General features: G+C 36.9%; 1 protein-coding gene across 1 annotated transcript in view; it reads left to right on the top strand.

The window, feature by feature from the left end:
* Positions 1–24636, top strand: part of LOC126764612 (calcium/calmodulin-dependent protein kinase type II alpha chain-like) — a 112502-nt gene extending 87866 nt beyond the window's left edge. Inside the window, exon 10 of the mRNA XM_050482278.1 lies at positions 24551–24636. Within this exon, the coding sequence (XP_050338235.1) occupies positions 24551–24621 (71 nt within the window). The 3' untranslated portion in view covers positions 24622–24636. The remainder of the gene's footprint in view (positions 1–24550) is intronic.
* The last annotated feature ends 202 nt before the right edge of the window (positions 24637–24838 follow it).

Here is a 24838-nt window from a genome sequence, read left to right as displayed (position 1 = left end):
AATTCGAACTAAATCGGTCCATAACTTTTCCAGAATTCGTGTCCACCGACTTCAAAAACACAGTTTCGAGAAAAACGTGTTTAAAGACGGCGCACTTAGCTTAGCAAACCTGGAGCGCACAAGTTCTCAACGCTGTATCTCCGAAACTAATACTCGGATCAACATGAAAATATAGGACAATGTTCTAGAAGTGTTGTAGAATTTAATTAAACCAACAAAAAAAATCTATTTTTTTTTTAATTTCAAACCCACCTAACCCCTTTATAATTCACGCTCATGACATTAAAAAATATATATTCGGAGACAGAAGTATCGGAAGAACAGTTGCACGAAAATAAATTTTCAGCTAAAAGTAACAATTTAACCTCTTCGTCTAGTTTAATATTCAGTTTTGAAAATTTTGATAATGTTCTCAATTTCGATGTGATCAGTGAATCTAAAGAAACGTTGTAGTCAATTTAGAACTTCTTCGGGTGTGATGCTACCGGAAGTAACGAAAATCTTTTGTGCACACACATGTGTAAGTGCGAAAAGCTTCCGTATTCACTGCATATTCACAGGCCATAGTTCACATGGACATTGACGTCTACCCAGTTTGCTTCGGGAGCCATTGTTGGGATGTGGAATAGGTACTTCTGTATCACATTGGACAGTTTTGAAAAATTTTGATGCCAAATCGGCATTAGAACCAATCATCGAAATTAATGGCCAAGCACTTCTCTTTCAACTGTTGTATAGACTTACGTGGCGACCACCATCAACTCTTTACACAGACTTACATCAGAAATTACGCCAACCTTTCGTACTAGAGGGTTCGTCTTGCAGTCTTTAAATTATTTAACTGAACGTCCAGATGACATATGTATTTACATTTAGGTCCAGCAGTACAAAATTTCTGTTCAACCACTCCTTTTCAAATACTGCTCATATTCCATATTCTACTTTATGTCAGTTTGTTCACAAAAGTTCGCAATTGCTTTTTTATTTTATTGAATTCATCGGTTTGATATTTACTTTCAACAATAAATTCATTCAAAACGTAGTTTCATTGTGCCAAGTTAAAAAGGGCGAGTTTTGGAAAAACTGTAAGTTAATTTTGCTCATTTCACATTCATAATAGTTTGCATTAACAACTTAAACAATCACTACCCCGAATCCAACGTATGAACGTAAGATTTACTCCACGGAAGTACGGCGAAGAAAATGCGCATCATCTTTGAGATTGACTTCAAGGACAAATCTACAATAACTACGCAAAATGCACAGAATAATTTTTTTGAGCAAATACTTGTTTCTTTCAATTAAAACACTACAATTCAAAAACATATGTATATACTTTCCAAATATGCATTTGTTACCGAAAAAGGCGGGGGAAACTTATGCATATTACGGGGTTTTCAACAACAGCGCTGCAAAAGTTTTTTTTAATAAAACAAAAACGGTGTGGGATTTCAATTAAATTCTTTATTCCTGTGAAAGTACACTCTATGGCATTACGACAGGAATTAGTCTAACGGCGTCAAATCGTACGGCCCAGTCGGCACATTGACTGGGCCATTTCGTGAGATAACACGTTCACCAAAATTGGTTTTCAATAATTCGTTTGTGACATTCGATGTGTGGCTTGTGGCGCCATCCTGTTGAAACCACATATTGTCCAAGTCCATATCATCGAGCCAAAAATATTAAGTTATCATTGCGCGGTAGCGATTCTCAGTAACAGTAACGTGCCGGTCTTGATCATCACGGTAGAAGTACGGCCTAATGACGCCGCCGCCCCCTAAACCGCACCAAACCATAACTTTTTCAGGATTCAATGGTGACCCATGCTGAGTGACCAACAACTCATATTTTGCTTATTGACGGAGCCATTCAGCCAGAAATGAGCTTCATCGCTGAAGATGATTTTTAAATGAATATTCGGATTATTTTCAAGTTTTTGCTCAGCCCAATTCACGAACATACGCCGATTCTGGTGGTCAAGCGGTTTCAGTTCCTGCGTCAGTTTGATATTGTAAGGATGTAGGCCAAGATCTTTTTGCAAAATTCGCCACAACGACGTCACAGAAGTGCCCAACGCTTTAGAACGTCATGTGAGAGACTGATTTGGATCATCCGCAATTGATGCACTAGCGTCAGCAATATTCTTGACACTACTGGCACTACTGTGCAATTTTTCTACCAGACACTCAATTGTTGGTCTGACAGGACGATTATGACGACCATAAATTGGACGTAGTGCTCTTAAAGTTGAGGCCACCGGCTCCGAATGATGAAATGGCAAACCTTACTGAAGAGAAATGTCAAAGGAGCGGGAAAAAATATGGCGTCGTTTGCTGTCCCTATCGGTCTACTTTTAGAGCGTCCCTATTTATAACTCCGTTACTTGTCGCGCTATATGTCAACTTTGAAAGCTTACAGCAGGATGAATATAAAGGGGCAAACAAAACAAAAAGTTACCAGTTGCAGTGATTTATTGTGCATCGATTATAAAAATAATATCAGCGCAATTCGTGACATATTGGTCATTCCGTCCACTGTACGTTCCTTTAATCTCGGTATAAGCGAACAATTTCACTTTACAGTCAACCAAAATTATTTTGCCAGCATAGTCCTCGATACTTGTTTCGTCTTGTTTAATTTTAGTAAACCATTTTTCAACGATAGCAGAGTCTGAATAATATTCATCAGGCCAAACCTTGGCTTAAACAGTATTTTTTCCCCAAAACAAAAAATGCTTTATTATTAAATTAAATTCCTTTTTTATCTAGTTTTTTGTAAACTAACACAAGTTGCTTTACTCAAAATGGTATAACTTATGAAACACTAGCTGTTAATTATGTACACGTATCTTTTGAAGGTTAGGGCTGACTAAAAATCATACGGATTTAATACCAGTAATCTTCAAAGATTAAAGAAATTGAAAGTGAATTGTGTGTGAAGTGGTATATCGAAAAAAGGTGATTTACTTGCTTAAATTACCCAGGGACCTTAAACATTTCAAACTAACGATTTCTAATCCGAATTCTATAATATATATCCAAATTTAAAATAAAAATTTTTCTTACTTTTGTTTACAGAACGTATATTACGCGTTTGTTGTATCTGCCACAAAAGTAATGAAACGTAGTTACCACATCAAAATGTAGTATTTTGACTACCAACTACCGTTATACTCAAAAATATATGAACATACTATGTATGTATGTTTGTACTTAAACATTGTCCAGCGGTTTGATAAACTGAAAAAAATGGTAAAGAAAAATAGGATGAACGAAGAAATTTCAATAATGTAATCAAAATATTTTTTGTAATAAACTTATATATACTTCTCTAATTCATTCGATTTTTTATTGCATTTGCAATTATTGCAATGGTATATTATGAATGCTACTATCAGTGACAGCTTAATCGAAATCCTGTTTTAATGTTTTGTGTAGAAACACATATGTATATACTTGTACATCAAAAAGTTTTATTCAAAATGTTGCAATGGAAGAACGGTAAATTTTTTTTTATCAAACGGAAACAATATAAGTGTCTGAGTTTTGATTCGACAGAAACCCGTCGTAGATAGTCTTCGATTCCTCAAAATCTTAAGTTGCACAATCTGTTCTTTACAGTAGCCCACAAATTTTATAGTTTTGATATACATTACATTTCAAATTTGGTAAAGTTTCAGCTATTAGTTAAATGTTAGAGCATTTAAAGTGCTAAAATAAGCATCACCGAAGTTTTTTAATAGTTAAGCATATTTAAAAAAATTGCTTATAATAATAAATAGTAGCAACATAAAAAGTAATAACTCAAAGGCTTGCATCGATATATGGCGAAACTAAGTTAGCTTAGGTCGTATCGAAGAATCGAACGAGATATTAAAATCTCGGTCTGACAAACGCCGTGCAATCGAAAGAGAAAAGATGATTCCAACTCGCCAAGATAAGCCGTCCGTCCAAAAATGGTAGAAAACAAAGCATAACTACTGCAGCCACCAGATACCGCTGTGACTATGCCTCATTTCTTGGCGAAAAATATCGGTAATTCATTGAGATATTACAGTGAGATTCAAAGTGCATCTTTGCCGCATAATAATGGATCAAAAATGACAAAAATTTAGACCAAACTCTCACTAGCAATTTTTAAATTTGTAATATCTTCGAAAATATTCATTTAAATCATATGCCATATAGATCTATCGGGTGATTTTTTAAGAGCTTGATAACTTTTTAAAAAAAAAAAACGCATAAAATTTGCAAAATCTCATCGGTTCTTTATTTGAAACGTTAGATTGGTTCATGACATTTACTTTTTGAAGATAATTTCATTTAAATGTTGACCGCGGCTGCGTCTTAGGTGGTCCATTCGGAAAGTCCAATTTTTGGGCAACTTTTTTCGAGCATTTCGGCCGGAATAGCCCGAATTTCTTCGGAAATGTTGTCTTCCAAAGCTGGAATAGTTGCTGGCTTATTTCTGTAGACTTTAGACTTGACGTAGCCCCACAAAAAATAGTCTAAAGGCGTTAAATCGCATGATCTTGGTGGCCAACTTACGGGTCCATTTCTTGAGATGAATTGTTCTCCGAAGTTTTCCCTCAAATGGCCATAGAATCGCGAGCTGTGTGGCATGTAGCGCCATCTTGTTGAAACCACATGTCAACCAAGTTCAGTTCTTCCATTTTTGGCAACAAAAAGTTTGTTAGCATCGAACGATAGCGATCGCCATTCACCGTAACGTTGCGTCCAACAGCATCTTTGAAAAATACGGTCCAATGATTCCACCAGCGTACAAACCACACCAAACAGTGCATTTTTCGGGATGCATGGGCAGTTGGCCACCAAGATCATGCGATTTAACGCCTTTAGACTATTTTTGTGGGGCTACGTCAAGTCTAAAGTCTACAGAAATAAGCCAGCAACTATTCCAGCTTGGAAGACAACATTTCCGAAGAAATTCGGGCTATTCCGGCCGAAATGCTCGAAAAAGTTGCCCAAAAATTGGACTTTCCGAATGGACCACCCAAGACGCAGCCGCGGTCAACATTTAAATGAAATTATCTTCAAAAAGTAAATGTCATGAACCAATCTAACGTTTCAAATAAAGAACCGATGAGATTTTGCAAATTCATCTCATCGTTTTTTTAAAAAAAGTTATCAAGCTCTTAAAAAATCACCCGATATATGGAATCAACAATGTATTTAAAATATTTAATTGGATAAGGACTAATGCTGTATTGGTCAAAATCGCTTCGAAAATTAGCCATTATTTGTCGTTAAGAGTAAAAGACAAAAAAATGTTATTGTGGGATATCCATGATAGACGTTGTTTTAATAAGTATCGTAGGGTTCAGCCAACGTTTGTAATGTGAGTGGAAAAAGTGTAATTATTTACGGCTTCACATTAGAAACCTCAAAAAAAAAACAGTATTTCTCCACAATTTAATGGATGTTATTACACATATAAACCTTCCTCTCCAATTACTCTATCGTGTGAAAAAACCCGCATCAAAATCCAGTTGTGAAGTTTTTATGATTTAAGCATACGAAGGGACATAGGGACAGAAAAAACGACTTTATTTTATACTACAACTATGTAGTGATTCAACACTATATGTTAACTTCATTTTGCTAAGATATATCACATATCCGCCGGTATGAAGAGAAGTTTAAAAATCTATATGTTAGGTATGTGGAAGCTAGGGGAAGTATTAACCCATTTATATAAATTTTTGACGCAAGGACACATCATTATCAGAAAAAGAAGCTCACAGAAATGTTTTAAGATTTCCCGCAGATTGGATGATTTGCAAATAAGTATGTTGTAAAGCCAACCGAAAGTTAGTACCGACCGGCCGGGGTGGCGGCAACGTGCCTATAATTAGCGAGTCGGAGGTCGCGGTGCAATAGATTATAACTGGCTCAGTAATCAGTCGATGAATATTATACCACGTACATCCCAAAAGACTGATGTCATAACCTTGCCAGCAGACTTTTTTGTCTTTTCACGTTTGTGAACCGGTTGATCATGTGCAGTCCACTAGAATGACTGTCGATTGGAGTCCAGTGGTAAATGATGGAACCATGTTTCTATTGTCACAAACTGACCCAAAAATTCGGTTTTATCACGATTACTCAAACAGTTCTCAGAAACGGTTATTTGCTTTCGCCTCTTTAGGGCGTCGTTGTCCTCGGTGCTCATTTCGCCTCTTTCCAACTTAGTAAATCTCTTTTCAACGGTGGATTTTCCTGATGTAGAGCCCAAATTCAACAGTATTTTTCCCTCAAAAAGTAATGCTTTATTAACACACGAAATGCTTTATGATCCATTTATTTGTAAACTAACACAAGTTGCTTCACAAAAATTCTATATCTCATTAACTAATAGTATTAATTTAACGAATATAAATCATATACATAGATGGTAGTGGTAGTATTATCTATGGGTCACACACAGTAAAGCGTGGATGGGTACTCTAGTACACTATAAGCTGGTGACGAAAATGGGTGACATCGACCCACAAAGTACCTCAGCGCGATATATTATCTTTTATATAAAAAGGTGCAGCGTTGCCAGCGCGATTTCCAAGCAATGGAGGTGTCACGGAAGGCATTTTTCGGATTAGCCTTGTGAGCCTAGGTGCATGCTGCTTGCATCCCCTCTATCGTCTCAAAATGCTTGGCTTTCATCGGCATTTTCTGGCAAGGAAACAAAAAAGTCCGAGGGGCCACATCTGTAGGGCGGCTGCGGAAGCATTGGGATACCGTCCTTGGTTAGGTAGCTGGTCACAAGAAAGGCGATGTGAGCTGAGGCGTTGTCGTGGTGCAACTTCCAATCGGCTGCGATGTCTTGTCGGATACGATTGTTCCTTCGTTGAATTTCAAATTCATGGTGGACGATGTCTTTGATGTCAAAAAAGACAATGAGCATCGTTTTCACTTTGGATTTGATCATTCATCAGCGACCTCTTCCCGGCCCTTCAAAAAGGCCTGGTGCCACCGAAACACACTACTTTTTGCTAAAGCAACACACACACAGAATTTAATCGCGTACCTCTGCTCAAACGAACATTGGCAACTGACTAGCCGCTCCACATACATAGGAGAATTTGGTCTCAAATACCAGACAAAATTATTTAAAGTGATTTTATGAATGAAAATTAATAAAAATGCATGATTGAATATAACAACCGAGCATTTTATATTGAATATTTGATCTATTTTTGCTCATCCCACATATTACTAATGTGCCACATACTCAAAGAAATGTTCTCAGGGTTTCATTAAGGTACCGCACATGCAATCACCAATCATATGGAGCAAGGCCAAGTGGAAAGTGAAAAAATCAAATGGAAAGTTAAATTGTGTTATGTGGGAAGTATGCGTGATTTCGCTGATTTTCACACTGTGATATAGAAATATTTAAAGAATATCGCATACTAAATTTACTCGAAATCGGTCTGTCGGGTTCCGAGATATGGGATTTCACCAAAAAATGGGCGGTGCCACGCCCATTGTCCAATTTTCACACCGGTTCCGATAGAGCCCCCTTCTGCCATTTATATACAACTCGTCTAGAATAATTTAGGAGGATTTCAGTATTTAATTAAAATAAATAAATAAAAGCAGTACTCATTTTATGCAAGTGACCAACCTGATTCAATGTGTTTTTTTTAAGCGGGGAAAGATGGGGAAAAAGTTAAGGTTTAAATGATAAGTAAAAACCCTGTAGTTTAGTAAAAAAATTAATTTATAACTCGACCTCCCCCAACATTATAACATAAACCCTAATTTCTAAAAAAATAAAAAATATTTTTTCGTTTTTTTGATGTTCCATTGTTTTCCCGAAAAAAAAAACAAAATAATACATTAATTAAATTGATATTTATATTATTAAAATTAAATACATACCATGTTGTCCAGAATCCATAACAAATATTTTCCAGAATCCGACTACTTGTGTGGCAATATAGCGGGTTGAAGATTATTGGGAGATTTGGGATTATTGTCTGGGGGTGAGAAATTCCAAGACAGGGTGATGGTACTAGGTCAGTATAGTAAAACCCTCAAAGGGTTTGGCGTTCGTATGTGTCTGTTTTTGTTTATGACCTTTTAAATTTTTTCCTTATCTTGATGTTAAAGTTTTCGCTTAGTTGTAACATTTTGGCAAAAACGTAGTTTTTTTTTTTTGTTACGACTAAGCGAAAAAACATCAAGATAAGGAAAAAATTTAAAAGGTCATAAACAAAACCAGACACATACGAACGCCAAACCCTTTGAGGGTTTTACTATACTGACCTAGTACCATCACCCTGACTTGGAATTTCTCACTCCCCAGATTGGCTGTTGTAATGTGTTATTAAATGGGTTTTTGTAGTACGGTTAGTAGGGTAGCCTGTAGTTTGTAATTCGCAGTTTTGTCCGGTTTTTGAAGGGAAATGCTTCTATGTGCGCTCGCTCGAATCCAGTCGGTGCGCGCGTGCTTCGAATTACAGTCGCAGCGGTAGAAAATCAGTCATATTACTTTCCGGACAAACCCTGTAGGTATTTAGTTTTGCTGAAGGTCCTAACTTAGGCATTTTTTTTTTTGCAAAATGACCGTCGAATTTGTAATATATGTATACATTTATAACTCAAGAATCGCTAAACCGATTTGGCTAACAATTGGCTAGGATGTAGGTTAGGAACCTAAAAATGGCCACAGTCTACTTTTTAGTGTTTAATGTTAAAAGCCAAAACAATTCAATATTTCAATATGATATTTGTAAAAATGTTGTTCCATCATACCTATTTATGTATGATTGTGATTTACAAAGACAATAAAAATGTAAATTGCCAATGTAACTATTCCAGAATACTGTTATTATGATTAATAATATCCTTGACAACAAGGAGCCCAGTAAATTGATTTTCGACTTTACGGCTAATTTTTATACTCTCGCAACAATGTTGCTAAGGAGAGTATTATAGTTTTGTTCACATAACGGTTGTTTGTATGTCCTAAAACTAAAAGAGTCAGATATAGGGTTATATATACCAAAGGGATCAGGGTGATGAGTAGAGTCGAAATCCGGATGTCTGTCTGTCCGTCCGTCCGTCCGTGCAAGCTGTAACTTGAGTAAAAATTGAGATATCATGATGAAACCTGGTACACGTATTCCTTGGCTCCATAAGAAGGTTAAGTTCGAAGATGGGCGAAATCGGCCCACTGCCACGCCCACAAAATGGCGGAAACCGAAAACCTATAAAGTGTCATAACTAAGCCATAAATAAAGATATTAAAGTGAAATTTGGCACAAGGGATCGCATTAGGGAGGGGCATATTTGGACGTAATTTTTTTGGAAAAGTGGGCGTGGCCCCGCCCCCTACTAAGTTTTTTTGTACGTATCTCGGAAACTATTATAGCTATGTCAACAAACTCTATAGAGTCCTTTCCTTTCCTTCAGGCATTTCCATATACAGTTCAAAAATGGAAGAAATCGGATAATAACCACGCCCACCTCCCATACAAAGGTTATGTTGAAAATCACTAAAAGTGCGTTAACGGACTAACAAAAAACGTCAGAAACACTAAATTTTACGGAAGAAATTGCAGAAGGAAGCTGCACCCAGGCTTTTTTTGTTTTTGGACCAAAAACCATATCTCAGGAACTACTAGACCGATTTCAATGAAATTCGGTATATAATATTTTCTTAACACCCTGATGAGCTGTACGAAATATACAGTACTTGTCCAATAAACTACGAACGAACAAAAAAATTATGCGGAGTTCTAACTTTAATAATTAATAAAAACATAAATATTTGGCGAATTAAAAAAAAAAATTATTTTTTATATGCTATATACATTAAACTTAAATTATCATATTTTTGTATTGAATCATATTCAATATTATTAAATTATATTGAAAATATTAAATTTTTGTTTTCGTTCGTAATTTATTGGACAAGTACTGTAGGTGACATCGGTTCACAACCACGCCTTCTTCCATTATAACGCTATTTTGAATTTCATCTGATGCCTTCTCTGTATAATATATAGTACATTAGGAACCAATGATGATAGCGGAATAAAACTTTACAAAAATACGGTATTTGAAAAATATGTAAATGACGTATAATGAAATCTCGATTATCACTTTATCATGCGAGAGTATAAAATGTTCGGTGACACCCAAACTTAGCCCTTCCTTACTTGTTTATAAATTTTCTTAACCATTGTTAAGGTTTAATAGCGTTCGCGGAAGTTGAATAATATTAACGCGGATTGAAATATGAAGCGTGCTATGCGGTCGAATTACTTTATTGAAGAGAGCTCATAAGTGCTGCCCAAGAAGCTTCAAACATGTGTTTAGAAAGATGATGCCAGATAAGCGCGAACATACCGGCCGCCTTGAACAACAGTTCAAAGAAGTACATTTTTAATTAAAATCTAAGAATATCATATATGTATTTAGAAAATATGTCCCCCTTGGTTGGTAGTAGCGTTAGCTTGATCACGGGCCTTAACAGCTCTCCTTCGGATGTCTGCAAATTTACAACCCGAACTTGACCATCCGTCCCTGAGGAAGTAACAATAACACGGCCAAGCTTGCATTTCGTTGGGGGCGCGTTGCCTTCATGTATGATAACGACGTCATCTTTCTGCAAATTCGGCGTTGAACGTATCCATTTCGTCTCGCCATCGATTCCAGAAGTGCTGTCTAATTGACAGAGTGATTTGCCAACGTTGAAGACTTCAACGTCAGGGTCGGGAAGTCTCTTTTGCGGTTCGCCAATCATGAAGTGTCCAGGCGTGAAGACTTCAAAGTCGTTTACTTTTGTAGGAATAAAGCAAATAGGTCGCGAGTTTACACAGGTTTCAACTTCAGTCAGTACTGTTGCAAATTCTTCGTAAGTTAGAAGCGAAGAATCTAAGGCCCGCTTAAGAAGATATTTGATACGTTTTATACCAGCCTCCCAGAAGCCACCCATGTAAGGGGCGTTTAGAGGTTTGAAATGCCAAAATATTTGGGCGTTTGCGAAATATGATGACACGTTTTCAACGCGAATGCAGCGCTCATAGGCTAATCGTAATTCCTTTTCAGCACCCACGAAGTTTGTGCCGTTGTCAGAGTAAATGTGCTGACAGATTGAAGAAAGGTCTCCAGCAACCTCGAGATGCATTGTACCAGTACTCATGCAAATAAATGAGCATATGTATGCCTTTGTAGATTTTGCACCTCTTCCATGCGTAAACTTCGCGGCGTAAGGGCCAGCGTAATCGACTGCGCTAGTAAAAACATCTGGTTGAAGTGACGCGACTTGGAGGCAGATCAGCCATGAGTTGTTGTAATGGTTGACAACTCAGTCGTCTACAACGCATGCATTCGATATATACCACGGAAGAGGTTACGAATGCCTGGCACCCAAAATCGTTGTTGAAGCGCGGCTTGCATTATCTGAGGTCCATCATGTAATGTTCAAAGATATACTTATGCTTCGATTAATTTAGCGAACGGTAATTTTTTCGGCACTAGTATAGGATGTTTAACATAGTCCGAAAGCCGTGCGTTTTTGATGCGGCCTCCTACTCGTCTAGAAAAGGTTGTAGTCGTGTTAGACTGCTTCGTGTATGTATTGGCTTATTTTCTCTGCAATTAAAAATTTCCTTTTTAAAAACAACTTATTGAGTATCCTTTACCAATGCTATTTCAGGGTTTTGAATTTCAGCTCAAGACAAGCTGCCGGATTTTCGTATCCCGGCGCTAGCCCTTGCGTTATTGATGAAGCGTAATAAACAAGCGGTGATGCGTTTAAGTTTTCTGAATGAATGATACATACTTCTTCAAAAAATTCCAATCATCAGTTTGCGCCAGCAGTGTTACAGGCTTGCTATATTTTAGCTCCCGATCTGTAGTGTGTGATTCTGCAGAAATCGGCCACTTACTGTTGTTCTCGAGTAGCCATTGCGGACCATGTCACAAAAGTTAATGTGTGAGAAGTTGCGATGGTAATATGCGTTGCTGGTAGAACATCTTGTATTGCAGCGACGCGATCGGTCACGAATACTGACCAACGGCTAGGGTTTCCTTGTAACCACGTTAAGGTAAACATTTAATCCGTCCATGCGTATAATCTTGAAAAAGTGTGGTTGAGATTTGATTGAACTTGCTTCACTAGCTTTGCTCCTAAATGAGCTGCACAAAGCTCGAGTCGTGGTAACGAAATAGTTTTCAGAGGTGCTACTCTTGTTTTCTCTGCTACTAGTACGACATTAATCGTATAGTGCGGAAATTTTGTGCAACAGTAAAGTGCGGCTTCGTATGCGACTTCTGATGTGTCGGTAAAAATGTGATACTGAGAATCAGAAGTTTTGCTAGTTCCTAACCAGTGCCGTAGTTTTAACGTTGATAGTTGCGGTAATTCACGACGATGTGCCAACCAGTCCCTCGCTGTTTCTAAAGGAACTGGTTCATCCCAATCTACATTTGAGTGCCAAAGTTTCTGTAACCAAATCTTAGAGCGGATTGTACAGAGCACAATCAAACCCAGTGGATCGAATACTTTGCTTGAGTCGGAGAGAAACGTTCGTTTTGTAAGTTTAGGAGGCAGGTTGTTAAAACTCACTGCTATAGAAAGCCAATCGTTGTTTGTGTGCCATATGGTACCAAGAGTGCGGATTTGGTCTCCAACGGCTAAGAGATGCGAAATTAAAATTCGATAATCACGAACTGGATCTGCTGGATCCGAATGCCAAACTATGCGTTGATAACATCGGTCAATAAAAAATATTTTTTTGGGGTTACTGTTCTCATGCTTGAATTCTGATTCTAGACATTGAGAAACACTTAAATATTAATCTTTAGTTCTTCAAGTTTGCTTTGGGCTGATCTACATCGATAAGTATATTTGGGGTTTAATACGAGAAAGCTCATATGAGCATAAAAGAAATACAAAAAATATTCACTTTTAGATAGTAACTTCTTGTTATTTTACATTTATATATTATTGTTTATCACAAATCTTGAATAAAAAATGACTCTTGTATCAAAAAAAAAGTTTTCTAATTATAATCTATAGTGAAATTGTAGAAAAAATATAAAAATCATCGAAAAATTGCTCTAATTTCTACCAAAGCAAACTTTAACCGGAAAAAAACATTTTTCTTAATTTTTGTCATAGGAGAAACTAAAATTAAACATGTAGATGTCAGACCCAAAAATCGTCTTGACCGGTGTACTATGTGTCCTCTTTAGCGACATAAATTTGGCGGTACATTTTTTCGATATCGGCTATGATTGCAAAATGCAAAAAGGTGAGTGCGAAAGCGAACCAAAATAGAAAATAGATCTGGTTTTAGCTGTGGGCCTATCATGAGGGCATCGTTTAAGGAATTCCCAGAGGTTGACTTCATAGTGTCGTGGTTTGACTTGTGGTCTTTATCACCGCATGATGTGGCATATAGTAGAGTTTATCTGTTGTCGTCTCAGCTGGTTCCATGTGTCCCATAGAGGTGAGTTCATCCATAAACATGGTACACTCTTTGCGAAGTTGTTCGTTACCTTCAAATCTTCCATGCGGAGTAATGCTCGAGTAGCTGCTTCTCTTGATTCACCTATCGATACGTTTTTCTTCAAAGATAAACACACGATGTAGCGACCATCCGATGCACATTTTTTTCCCACATTGATTATTCAGGTGAGAAGAATTTGCGGGCGGATAGCACTTCGAGTTCCTAAAACTTGTGGATGAGTTGAGTTAAATGAAGGTCAGAAATGAAAGTTCACCGGTGGGATTCGCAAATTGGCAACGTTGCCAAACAGTACCCATCCGAATACAGTGTGCCACTGGTGTACCCCGTTCACCCTTACGGAGTCCGTGTAGCAGAAATTTGTCCATTTCAATTAAAATGTCTATTGGCCCGAGCTAGGAATAATGGCGATCGACTAATGGCAAATCCGTAAGATGCGGCCAAGAAGTTATCGGTAAAGCGGAGGTTAGAAGATTGCTAGTAATTTTCGATAAGATGAGCGTACTTACTTGAAATTTGGTATCAAACGTTGATATGGAGAATGTAACTTCTTCATTTGCACGGCCTCCTTGCAGTGACCCAATTCCAGTGACGTCAACGGATGACAGCGTTCTGGGAAGGCGAAGGCGTTGGACACACGCCTCGGTGACGAATGAGGCATGCGAACCGTTGTCAAGGAGTGCACGAGCAGGTTGCCAACGACCGATATAAACTTATACCATAATTTCAGCGGTTGCTAGTAGAATGACGCGATCAGCGCCGGAGTAGTGTGGGGTTACATTTAAACGTTGTTCATTTGAAGGAGCATTAGGCTTCGCGGGTTAATGGTAAAGTTTTCGTGAAGTAAGGTATGATGACGTCATTGGCATATGCGACACCACGATGTGCTATGACAGTTAGTGAGGATATGCCCTTTGCTGACACAATTTATGCACGTACCTAACTTCATAATTGCAGTTAGTTTACCCTTGGAGTCGAGTTGACTGAACTGTGAGCAAACGTAGAGTGAGTGAGTAATGGTACCATCATCAGTGAGCATGCGCGGTTTTCAAGAAATTCTCAAAGAACTGAGAAAGATGGTAGATCGTCCATGACGAGCGATAACTCCCATTGCTTGCGGGTTTCGGGTGCTACCTTTGAAACGGTTAGGTGAACAAGACAGGTATTTCGAGTGCACGTAGAGCACCAACGTGTTGATGTTCGGAATTTAGCACTTGCTTTATTCTCTTAGCAGTATCCTTGGTTGCACTCCCAATTGCCATGAGTGCTTTAATGTGGCTGTCCAACATGACACGCATAACCTTGTACCTCGCAGTCAATAAGTCCCAAGTTTCAGCGTAGTTGCTATCACATACTGCTAAGATAATCACCAAATCGAATGCTTCCCCATCCAAACAGTTTCGTAAATAGTGTAATTTTTTTCCGTCCGTCAAATTGCCATTCGTATGAATGAATGAGCAAAAAGCATCATGAAAAGGAAGCCATTGAGTGGGATCACCACCAAATGACGGCAAATGTAGTTTTGGAAGCGGTACTGGAGCAGTTGAATCATGAACGATAGTTTGCAATGCCTGCTGCCTTTGAGTTGCGCAAAGGCGTTTCAGGTTAGCTTTGGCGGTGCTGTACCACTCCTCACCTTGTATGCGTGCCTGCTACTCCATGGAAGCCTTCTCGTCGCCACATACATATGAGTTCCACCTCTTGTTATGCTACGCAAAACCGAATCCATTGCGCCTCCAACAATTGGAGGTAAGTAGTTATTACTTCAGTGTCTACCGACAGAGCATCCACTTTGCTAGATTGCAAATAGCGTTTGATGGCATTTAGCGCGGAATCGCGAATTTTAGCCGAAGACATGATTAATATTTAAAATGCAGAAAAATGTTAGAAGTAAAAGCGAATTTGCGGAATATCATTAATATGCGATGATATCCGGCTCGAAGGCTCGAAGCTCCAAAATATGTTAATGTATAATAGCGATCGCGGATGAAATATCGCGGATTGAAATATAAAGCGTGCTATGCGGACGAATTTCGTTATTGAAGAGAGATAAAGCGGAAGCTGGTTTAATAGCAAGCATATAAGTGTTGCCTATAAAGCTTCAAACATATGTTTAGAGAGATGATGCCAGATAGGCGCGAACAACCATAATGTTGTTTTGAATACGAAACCATTCGGTCTAAACCACATATCCCTAATATAGTGATTTCCGCCTCTCTCGTTAACTTTTTTTTCATATACCTAATATTTTAAATATTTTCCCTTTGGTTGAGGTTATTTCGCATACATACATATATCAGTACTCGACAAGAGATCTCAAAAAAGTTAAGCAGAAGTCAATTAGTTTATGTCTTTTGATTGTAAAAATTGTGGATATCTTATGTAAAGGGTGTCCTAAAATTAACCCAAGATTGGAATTAAATATAACACACAGTTTTTAGTCTTTCAATTGTAATATTTTTATTGAATCATAAAGTACATAGGATAATCTCCATAAATGTGGCTTAATTTGATTGATGTAACGTTGAATCTACTCCTTCAAAGCTCGCGTTGTTATGGGCTTGTTGCAATAAACCTGTGATTTTAAATAATCCCATTAAAATATTTCTGTTGTTGAATCACTCGATCTGGCCCCTATGCAGTAATTGAAGTGTTTTAAGGGCTGTATGACATGTGGCGCCGTCTTGTTGAGAGCACGTATTTGCCCACATCAGTAACATCCAATTTCGGTAAATCGAGCATCAGTGACAGTCACAGCTTGACCAGTCTCATTTGGTAGTAAATATTTTTTGACAAATACATTGGGAAAAGTATTTATAGAGCGATATTTTGGATATCAATTGTGTCAAATAATGTAATTGCAAATGATCGTAAATACACAAAAAATAAAGTTTACGGATTTTCTTTTTAAGATTTTCAATTCATTCAAACTCAAAACCTCACAAAACACTATATACAATATAAGTGGTATATTAGTGAAGAAAAATAGCAACTGCGCACTTAAAATTTGTGGAGCTGTCGAGGACTCTTTGTTATCAACTTTGGAAATAGCAACTTACTAGCTAAAACTTAGCTCTCCTTTTTGAAATATTTTGTGTATGTTTATTAATAATGTATATTTCTTCAAAATTTTAAAACATTTCATGCGGCATTATGATTTGTCGTTACAACGTTGTCACACCTACTAATTTGACCCATGACTGGCAGATTTATGGTCATTTGCGCATTGGCCACGGCGAATATCACATTCTTTAGAACGATGAGCAGTATGAGATATACGACGACATTGACGTAGTATAGCGAATTAAAAGACAGAGATATTAAATTTTAGTGGCTACGCTGGCTGGGTCATATCGTCCGAATGAACGCAAATGCTCCAGCTCTGAAAGTATTCGACGCAGTACCCGCCGGGGGAGGCAGAGGAAGACCTCCACTCCGTTGGAAGGACCAAGTGGAGAAGGACCTGGCTTCGCTTGGAATATCCAACTGGCGCCACGTAGCGAAAAGAAGAAACGACTGGCGCACTGTTGTTAACTCGGCTATAATCGCGTAAGCGGTGTCTACGCCAGTAAATAAGAAGAAATAGAGGTGTGCGCCTAAAACCTTTCGAACCGTTAAGCAACCAGCAGAGATACCTCAGCATTGGAAATTCTTTATATTATATTCCACTGCCACGCCCACAAAACGTCGTTAACCGAAAACCTATAAAGTGCGATACCTACGCATCTAATTCAGTATTAAGCTGTCATCTGGCACAGGGGAGCAATGAGCACCCACTACTAAAAATTTTTGAAAAAGTGGGCGTGGCACCGCCTTCTAATAAGTTTAATATACATAGCACTTAAACCACTAAAGCCCAGCGCAAATATTAAAATATTAAGAACTCCTACCGACGGTGTGAAAATGGATGGTATCGGAAGATAACCCTGCTCACTCCCCTTATAACGGTACTGTTAAAACTACTAAAAACGCAATGAATCACTAAACACGCCAGAGATATTATATTTTAACTCCGAAAAGGTATGAGAGGGCTGTATGGGAGCCGGTGTGAAAATGGCCAATTGGCGTGGCACCGCCCACATTTTGGTGAAATCACATACCTCGGGAGCCGACTTGTTAATTTTGACTAAATTTAGTACGCAGCATTCTAACGCAGTGTGAAAATGGGCGAAATCGGAGTACATCCACGCCTACTTTCTACATTTTTAAATTTCAGTGGATTATTTCACTTTCCAGTGTACAAATCCAGAAGTAATTACTAGAACGGGATAAAAATTTGAACCAATAATTCTTTAATTCTTTTAAAGTATTCACATTAAGGTATTTCCTTGGCTTTGATTCTTGCAAGTTGCAAGAGTATAAAATGTTCGGTTGCACCTGAACTTAGCCTTTCCTTACTTGTTTTATCTTTGAAATTAGGAGGACCTGTGACGATGGGACATATGATTCCCATCAACAAACACTAAGCGAGATATATTAATACCAACAAATAAACCTAACGGGATATATAGGTAGGTGCCATAAAATATTCACACAGCACTAACAGCAAATTTTGCGAGCACTGTCGCTTCCAGAGGAGAACTGAATGGTTTAGTTATACTTTTTCTACGCAAAAATTATATTAATATTTAGTCTAGCTCATCTGTTTGTCTGTGTCAACGTATGTACGTATACTACTAAAACATATTAGTTTCTTAGTTTTGAGTGGTCGATCTTCCCAAAACGCCTCTAATTTAAAATAAAATGTAGCTGTCGCACAAACTGTTCGTTCAAAATGGAGTCCTTGCATGGAAAAAGATTTATTTGACAAGATATCTGCACAAAGTTTGACACATATTAATGTTAAGGCCAATGCTAAAATATCCGAATATATTGTTCGGATCCCATCATTAACGCAAATACATATGTAGCTGCCATTCAGACTGACCGATCAAAATCCGTATCTCATCATCTCTTTATAAAATATCTTTCTTCCGTATTAAGTAACCTTAATTCATTTGAAGGTTGTTAACATCAGAGAAGAACAAGCTAAACGCTTTCGTTTGGATACAAACCGTTTTTCGGTTACTTTTTATACTCTTGCAACATGTTGGTTTAGATTATAATATTTTTTTTTACCTAACGGCTGTTTGTATCACCTAGAAATAATCATGTTAGCTATAGAGTTACATATATTTGCATATGTATATAAATGATCAGGATAACGATACGAGTTGAAATCCGAGTGATTGTTGTGTGTCCATTCGTAGTTCTGTGCAAGCCATAACTTAAGGAAAAATAAAAAAAATCATGACCCGCCTTCTAAGAGGTTTAATGTACATATCCTAAACCACTTAAGGTACAAAACAAAAATATATGAAATCGGTTGATAACCCCGCCCATTCCCCAAATAACGATTCCGTTAATAACTACTAACAGCGCGATAAATCAATACTCCAGAGGCAGTCAATTTAACAGCTTGGATGCAACAAAAGGCCTTTATTGGAGCCGGGAAGAAGGGCCATATCCCAGAGGCTATTCGACCGATTTTGACCAAATTCATGTGCTCCAGTAAAAACAAAATCGCTCTACAACCACGCATATTTCCCATATATCGCAATTTTAAGTTCCATCTGATTCATTCACTACACATAATGTAAATCCAGCATCAATGAATTTATAGGGAAACAAGTAAGGAAGGGCTAAGTTCGGGTGTCACCGAACATTTTATACTCTCGCATGATAAAGTGATAATCGAGATTTCATTATCCGTCATTTACATATTTTTCAAATACCGTATTTGTGTAAAGTTTTATTCCGCTATCATCATTGGTTCCTAATGTATATATTATACAGAGAAGGCATCAGATGGAATTCAAAATAGCGTTATATTGGACGAAGGCGTGGTTGTGAACCGATTTCACCCATATTTCGTAAATGTCATCAGGGTGTTAAGAAAATATTATATACCGAATTTCATTGAAATCGGTCTAGTAGTTCCGGAGATATGGTTTTTGGTCCATAAGTGGGCGAGGCCACGCCCATTTTCAATTTTTAAAAAAAGCCTGGGTGCAGCTTCCTTTTGCAATTTCTTCCGTAAAATTTAGTGTTTCTGACGTTTTTTGTTAGTCCGTTAACGCACTTTTAGTGATTTTCAACATAACCTTTGTATGGGAGGTGGGCGTGGTTATTATCCGATTTCTTCCATTTTTGAACTGTATATGGAAATGCCTGAAGGAAAGGAAAGGACTCTATAGAGTTTGGTTGACATAGCTATAGTAGTTTCCGAGATATGTACAACAAACCTAGTAGGGGGCGGGGCCACGCCCACTTTTCCAAAAAAATTACGTCCAAATATGCCCCTCCTTAATGCGATCCCTTGTGCCAAATGTCACTTTAATATCTTTATTTATGGCTTAATTATGACACTTTATAGGTTTTCGGTTTTCGCCATTTTGTGGGCGTGGCAGTGAGCCGATTTTGCCCATCTTCGAACTTAACCTTCTTATGGAGCCAAGAAATACGTGTACCAAGTTTCATCATGATATCTCAATTTTTACTCAAGTTACAGCTTGCACGGACGGACGGACAGACAGACATCCGGATTTCAACTCTACTCGTCACCCTGATCACTTTGGTATATATAACCCTATATCTGACTCTTTTAGTTTTAGGACTTACAAACAACCGTTATGTGAACAAAACTATAATACTCTTCTTAGCAACTTTGTTGCGAGAGTATAAAAACTTTGCTCGAATAGTGGGATAAAAGAAGGCCACCTTATGACCAAAAATTGTTTAAATCATACCTAGCCTATTCAAGTCTCCAGATACCGAATATATGTATGCATCAAAGTTCAAATTTCGAACTTTTTATCGAAAACATTGGTCAATATGTGATATAAATTATAGAAATTCGGAGAGGATATTTTCAAATAATAGTAAGCCGGCATGTCAAAAATGTTCTCAATATATGGAAAAACTGGAATCAAAACTTGTTCTAGACCCCATACAACTTACAGACCTTACACCTGAAGATATTTTCTTAGTTTTACTTCTGGCAAGTTACAAGTGTATGAAATGTTCGGTAACACCCGAACTTAGGCCTTCCTTACTTGTTCGGAATTGGTTATGGCACATATCGTCGCTCGCAAGACCAACTAACGGAACTGACATTTACAAAATTTTACAGGAGAACAGTTTTAATATTTTTGACCCTTTATTCCATTGTCCCTGTCGAAAGGTATGCATGATATTTTCAGTCTGCTTTTCTAATTATGTACTCTGACGTCTACTCTTCAATATTACTATGGCAAAATAGAATTATATTGGATTTTAATGCGATTTTTTGATTGCAATGCAAATTCGTTACCTTTGTGACATTTTTTTTTTTTGCCTAGTTGCAGATACGTTTTTTTTTTATTTAAAAAAAAAAACAGCATTTTGAATTGAATTTTTTTTTAATCTTTATTGGACTATAGATATGAAATACAAAAATAAAAAAAAAATTAATGAAAACAATATTTGTAATTAATGAGGAAGGGATTTATAAAAATTTGTATGTTCACATAACTTGATTACTGGCGTATCTCCAGTATTAAGCAATATTAAATCTTCGGATTTATTTTGAGGTATTTTAGGAGGAGTCGTGTTTAATTTTGAAATCTCTCCCGTCAATAAACTGACAACAAGGCGTTTTAGAGTCAAGGATCTATAATATTTGTCTGTATGTTTATTTAAAAAAAAAAAACAATTTGAAAGGTTCTCCTTTTTCTACTCTGTACTCAACCATTTCGGTCCTGTTTATTGGTTCTCCTGAGTCGTCTTTTCGAATGGACAATTTCTTGAAATTTAAAAAATCAGAATAATCCATGTTAACTACATTGTATGGCTTCTTTAACCGCGCCAGCCTGAACATTGGGTTTAGTTGACTTGGAACATGAACATCACCACTTTTCTTTAAGACGTAGGAGATAGCGCTGTGGGCAGAATCTCCTTCGTTTTGTCCATGGCAAGGTACCGATATTCTTAACTCTATTTCTTCAATATTAGTTGAGTTGTTTATTATATATAGTAAAGTGGCAACTGTCACTGAATTTTTGTTCTGACCACTACATCCGTCGGCAAACAGATAAACTTTTTTGCAGCCATTATTGTCATACTTCTGAAGAAAATGATAAACAGCAGTAGACACTTCAGATGCGCCTCGTTTGCTAATTCATTAATACACATTCCATGTGTAGCAAGAACAATTACCAGATGCAATATTATAGAATGTCAAATTATATACAGAAAGGCGTCTCTTATAAAATAGAGCATTGTCCATTGAAATTGGAAGACTTATGACTTGCTGCATGTCAAAAGTTGCGCACAGAATTGTCGATCTATTTTAGCGGCTTCTTTACATCCATTTCTAATTAGTCGAAATTTGTTTTTTTTTCTCATTGTGTATTTCAAACCGTGTGCTTAAATTATTTTTGACTTCTTCAGTTCCTTTATGATAACTCATACATAGTCCACACTGATCTTTTTTGGGCCGATGGAATGAAAAATTTTTTGTTTGAAATATCTTTCGATAAGTAGAAAGGCTGGCTCTCCAATTTCCTTTGTAAACAAACTTTACATTTTTTTTATTGTCAGATCGCCGTTAAGGTAATCTCGAGTCGAGTTGTTACGGCAATAATGAGACTCCACTCGTGGAAATCTATCAATATGGCTTTCCACTTGAAGAGTTATAAGTCGATCTCTTTCGATGTAATGTTGACGACGCCCCAATTGTTTGTAACACCTCGAAATATGCGAGCTAGACCCACCTTAAAGTATACCGATCGGCTCAGAATCACTACCTGATTCGATTTAAGCATGTCTGTCCGTCCGTCCGTCCGTCTATATTATAGTAGGCCACGCCCGACTTTAGCCTTTCCTTACTTGTTTTATAAGAATACTGTAGTTTTGCATGCATTTTGTTGGCATATTAAATAATATCTTGCAATAATATTGGAAAATTCCTTTATAAAGTATAGCAGTAGGTATTAAATTGCAGTTACGTTAGTTAGTGAAAAATTTTTTTGGTCCATCTGCAGATACGTTGAGAATGTTATGTCGTTTTCTGAGATAACGGTACTATATACAATCACATAATTTACACACAAGATGCGACATGCCTAAAGAAGTCCCATAGTGGTCCTAACTCAATTTCGGAAAAAATGTCAGTTCCGTTAGTTGGTCATGCGAGCGACGATATTATTGCTATAAGAAATGTACAACCAAAGCTGACGCTTTTTCTTATTTAAGAATGTATTCGTTAATTTAAAAATTATATGTTAATTGGGAAAGAATTTAATGAGATTATTTCTTCGAGATGATAGAACAAATTATACAATACAATAGCAGACCTTTCTCTTAAACTTGGGAAGTGGTTCCTCTACTCAACTTTTCAATTGATATATTGATTAAGAAACCAAACCGGGATTCTCGTTGATGCCATTTTTATACTTTCGATTAAGGAAAATGTTATTATATATATTTTATCTTATCCTTATTAACGATCCGATTTTCTGGTAAGAACTTACGGTGCAGTCTATTATCTTTTGGAGCATTACCTTCATACAATGACGAATTTTTACGTCACGCTGGAAGATTGAACATATTCAAATCAATAATTCCACATTTTGAGAGCACAATGGTTTGAAATGGCTTGACTAGTTTCATATTCCTGCCTATAATGTGGGAAGTCATTTGTACATTTTTCTTTTTCTTGCAAAGTTGTTTGGCATTGGAACATTCTAGTAGTAAAAAGTATTATAACCTAAGTTATTTTACGTTAAATATTAGTATACAAGTATATATGAGGTTGTTCAATAAGTTTTGTCGTTTGATAAGAAAGGCCCAATTTTATGATTTAAAATACATTTTATTATTCAACGATCCTCCAAAATACGCTTCAACAACCGTTATGACTTCTTCATTTGATGAAAAACGCTTGCCACGCAAAAAGTTTTTGAGTTCTGGAAACAAATGGAAGTCACTGGGGGCCAAATCTGATGAATACGATGGATACTCCAACAATTTGAACTTTAATTCATGCGTTTTAGCCATGGTCATAATGCTCTTGTGACACGGTGCATTGTCCTGATGAACAAGGATTTTTCTCTTCTGCAAACCGGGTCTTTTTTCGCGAAAGAGAAAGTCGCATTCGAATGTGTTTTTGTTCCATTGTTAGCGAATGTGGCACCCATTGTGCATACATCTTTCTAAAACCCAAAAATTAACTTAAAATATGGCTCACACTGATTAATGAGATGTGGAGAGCCTCTACTAAATCTCTCTCAGTCAATCGACGATCTTCCAAAACCATATCCTGTATTTTGGCTATGATTTCTGGTGTTGACGCGCTTTTTGGACGTTCTTCACGTGGATCATCTTTAAGACTACGTTTAAATTCAGCAACCAATTTTTTACTGTTCTAATTGTGGGTGAACAATCATTATACACTTTCGACATTCTTTCGTGAATTTCCTTTAGTGCTACACCTTCCAAAAGTAAGAATTTTATCACTGCACGATATTAAATTTTTTCCATTGTAAAAAAATACTGTGACACGGCAACACTAAATGACTTGAAAACAAAGAATGAATTGACAGATTGAAATGAAACTTCACATACATTCATATGAAGAGTGTACCAACAAACCGAAAAAATTTGGGCTAGTAGCAACGCTCTCTCTTATTGAACAACCTTATATACATACTTGTTCATGGGTGAATTCAACATACATTCATATTCAGCTCCACAGCAATGACTCGATTGAAAAAAGGGTTTATTGATAATTAAATTATAATTAGTAACAAAAAATAAATAAAAAAACGTACTCCGCAAACAAAATTGAATGTGCAGTTAAGGATGAACATGCTTTTAACTAACTATTTCTCTCTTATTTTTTTTTTTGCCTGAAACGAATATTTTGATATATAAAAATTTATTTCAACAACATTTTTGACAATTGAATAACTTGAAACAAACTTGATCAATTGATTGGTTAATTTATTGAACGACTGATATTAGAAATAAGGATTGTTTGTCCAGCGAAAACTTCTCAACAAATGTCATCCAATTCTCAATGCACAGGTACGTAAAATTTGCTTTATTTTTGCATGCTTGTAAGACAACCTCTAATTAACGATTTCCTTATGCATAAATATGTTCAATAATTTATCGCTACCTTAAAAAAATTGTCGAATCATGTACAAAAATCATCATAGATGTATTCGCCTTTATGTGTTAGGACGGAGTAGGTTTCTTAGACATTAAACTTTTCGAATTGGACTTCGTATCCTAAAGTTGGAACTCATT

This window comes from Bactrocera neohumeralis, unplaced genomic scaffold (assembly GCF_024586455.1).
Source record: "Bactrocera neohumeralis isolate Rockhampton unplaced genomic scaffold, APGP_CSIRO_Bneo_wtdbg2-racon-allhic-juicebox.fasta_v2 cluster09, whole genome shotgun sequence".
Classification (NCBI taxonomy): domain Eukaryota; kingdom Metazoa; phylum Arthropoda; class Insecta; order Diptera; family Tephritidae; genus Bactrocera; species Bactrocera neohumeralis.
Note: the sequence above shows the minus strand (reverse complement) of the source record. Positions and strands in the feature narration are given on the sequence as shown.